The 3,394-nt window shown below is 37.5% G+C and overlaps 1 protein-coding gene across 1 annotated transcript; it reads left to right on the top strand.

Annotated features, from left to right (window-relative positions):
- The first annotated feature begins 782 nt into the window (after nt 1-782).
- On the top strand, nt 783-2,282 carry LOC110781204 (histone-lysine N-methyltransferase, H3 lysine-9 specific SUVH5-like). The gene is made up of 3 exons (XM_021985431.2): nt 783-1,231; nt 1,768-2,009; nt 2,089-2,282. The coding sequence occupies exons 1-3, from the start codon at nt 783-785 to the stop codon at nt 2,280-2,282; spliced, it is 885 nt and encodes a 294-aa protein (XP_021841123.2).
- Nucleotides 2,283-3,394: the final 1,112 nt, after the last annotated feature.

Here is a 3,394-nt window from a genome sequence, read left to right as displayed (position 1 = left end):
GAATCTCTAATAGTTGTAGCTAGAGACTAGCTTGAAATTTATAAAAGTTTCAAGCTAATAGGTAGACCATTGAAGTGAAAATAATAAATTAACTAGGCTAAGCAGACAACTAGCTCCAAATATTGTTAATTAATTAATTGACAAGTGGGCTAAATGAGACCAATTTAAATAACAAGCTAGTTGCTAGCCATTGAAGCACAAATTAGCCAGACAATGAAATACCTTAAAATCTTATGTGACATAACAAACTAATTGTCAAAATAAATTACCATTGGAGATCTCTTATATTTTCTTTAACAAAAAAAATTACCTCCTTAAAAAAAATTACTTGGGCTAAAGTAGGTTACCCGTTCCTTGGATACCTTTGAAAGAAAATTCAAGTTTTCAATGGATAATAATGTAATACTCCAGTAATATGGAGTAATGAAAAAAGAAAGTTAATCAAATTTAACGAGTAGTTTCTAAAAATGGATGAGAATACAAAAAGGCAAACAAAAAACCGCCTTCTACTTCTGTTAATTTCCGCTTTCATCTAACCCTCTGTTTCTCTCTACTCAACTTCTCACACTGTCACAAATCTTTTCTTCTCAGTGACTCAGTTGATTCTTCATTTTTCTCTCTCCTCTCCTTTAAGCTTTTTTTTTTTTTTTTTTAATTTTTTTTTATATCTCACCACTCTCCAGAGTCTCCACTCATACAACGCATTTTCCTTCAATCTCAAAAATTTCTAGGTCTTCTCTCCTGTTTTCATATCTGTGTTTGTTTCTGAGATTTTTGCAACAATGCAGTCTAATCAACAATGCATCCAACCACCTCAGTGGAGCGACCCTTTGTTGAAGAGTCGGCGTTTCAAGGTCCAAAATCTCGCCAATGGCGGCGTAAAGTCTCTGCTACCAGAAGCAAACCCGGCTCTATTGAAAGAGTCAAGAAAACCCCATCTCCTACAATGGACAAAAAAAGGTGAGAATCTGAAGATTAAAGAAGAAAATGCAGATCATTCTAAACCCAGACGTAATTTTGCTTCTGATGAGAAATCGAAGGAACCCATTTTTTCGAAAATGGAAAATAGAGATGGGAATTCGAAGATGAAGGGTAGTGCTCATGGTTCTGAAGGGACATCGAAGAAACCCCAAATTTCAGGGAAGGAAGACGGAGGAGAGAGAAGTAGGGTTTCAAAATCTCTTGATATCTTCAGAAGAAAATGTATAGAATGCATTTGCTGCAATTTCTGGTAAGAGAAATATGATTAATTTTAGTGATAGAAATTTGAGGACGCATGCGGAAGTTTTGATAGACCCGAATAATATAACAAAATTACATTTTCTTCATTGATTACATTAATAAGAATTTTACAACAATATTTGCTTTGGGATAGCTCATGTCTCTCACTTGTCTCTTTGGTAGAATCCTTGGTTCTACCTTTTCACCTCTCATATTTTGCGTGGAGCTCTCTCTTGATTGACTCATCCTAAACTTATGCACATACAATCTATTTATAGTTGTTGTGTTATGGTTTCTAGATTTTTCTACTCCCCTCATTATCTAGATTTTTTTTAGGATAATTCCAGACATTTTAGCTACTAAATTTTTCTAGTCTAGCTCCTACATATTTCCTAAGATTATTCTAGATTATTATATTTCTAGATTTTTCTACATAATACATTTCACTATTATATTTTTACAAGTGTATTATCTAGATTATTCTAGATTAATATTTCAACATTTAGAGCTAGGAATGAGTTAAGGGAAACTTCGCATTCGGCCTAGCAATGTTCTTGGTCGAATACCTGGTGTTGAGGTCGGAGACCGGTTCGAGTACCGCGTCGAACTCAATATTAATATTGTTGGCCTTCATGGGCGAATTCAACATGGGATTGATTACACGGAGCACGTTTCTGGTACTGATAGCTGGACTGTTGCTACTTGTGTAGTGTCTAATGAAGGGTATGAGGATCAAATCATTGATTGTGAGTTGATTACCTATGCGGGGGAAGGTGGTAAAGAGAAAGGTTTTTTTACTGATCAAACTCTTACTAGATCGAGGTAATCTTGCGAACAGTATGATTTTCAAGACTGATGTTCGTGTAGTGAGAGAGCTTAAGCTTCAAGCTAAGCTTATGGAATGGAGGCGTGAACCGGTTACTTATTTCTATGACGGGTTGTACAAAGTTGTGAGCTACGAGGAGAAGACCGGGCCGAGTAAGAATGTCGTTTTCGACTTCAAGCTTAACAGGTGCCCTGGACAACCTGTTGTTCCTTGGGAATTGCTCAAGAAGGGTTGAGAAGATTTGGAAGATTTCTGGATGATTTGGAAGAATTGCTCAAGTTGAATTTTCTGTAGTAGTATAGCAGTCCTATTTGAGCCAATATTAGTATATGTGCCTCTTAATTGTTTCTTTCACCCCTCCTCACAGGTAGCTGTAAGTATCTGCAGAAACTTCTCTCTGTTTTAGGTACATAACCTATTAACCACAGATGAGTAGAACGAATTTCCTTTGAAAATTGGGTTATTTTCTTGAAGTTCGATTGGTTATTTTCGTGCTTTCATAATTCCTGTTTACTTACTCTTCATTACTTCCTTAGGATCTTCCACATCATGTGAAATATACGTCCTGCATAATATGAAACAGACATTCTTGCCTACATAGACGTGTTATCTACTTGTCGTATGTTTGCTGGGTGCATGATAATCCGATAAGAACTTTCAGGCTTTCAGCTGTTTGTTGTGGACTATGTACAAAGTTTCAATGAGCATACTGATGCAGTGATGCTTTTTTTGTTGTTGTATAGACTCCCTTCTCTTGAACAAGCTACTGATTCCTGACTTTGAACAACATTTTGGGTAGCTGATTATGCTGAACTTATCTGGTTTCTTGTAGTATTATACTTGTTGCTGTATTCTCCGTCCTTTTGTCTACTTGAACCCAACAAAATAAAAAGAATAGAATTGACGACAGTGACAAAATTGTGACATGAACAAGCCTTAAAACCGAACCCATACTTGTGACATAGTATGTGTTTTCTCTGGTGTTTGTTGTAGCAGAGTCAATTAAGTTTTCTTTGGCCTTTAGATACTAGTATCATACTACTTAGACCTGATCAAACAGCGGGCCGGGCCGGGTTCGGGCTGGGCTTGGGAATAAAAAATCAGCCCGCTATCCGGGCCAAGATTCTGACCAATTTTTTTGCCCAAACCTGCTATTTTCGGGCCTAAATTACCGGGATTTTCGGGCCGGGCCAAATTTATAACTAAAAAGTGTATTTTTGTGTTTCCCAAACCCGCCCAGGAAAATAAATTTTTTGGGCCGGTCCCGGAAACCGGGCCAGAAAATTCTGCCCAAACCCGCAAAAAATTCGGGCGGTCCGGGCCGGGCCGACGGGCCGGACTCGCCTT

The sequence above is a fragment of the Spinacia oleracea genome, chromosome 6, assembly GCF_020520425.1.
Source record: "Spinacia oleracea cultivar Varoflay chromosome 6, BTI_SOV_V1, whole genome shotgun sequence".
In the NCBI taxonomy this organism is placed as follows: Eukaryota; Viridiplantae; Streptophyta; class Magnoliopsida; order Caryophyllales; family Amaranthaceae; genus Spinacia; species Spinacia oleracea.
Note: the sequence above shows the minus strand (reverse complement) of the source record. Positions and strands in the feature narration are given on the sequence as shown.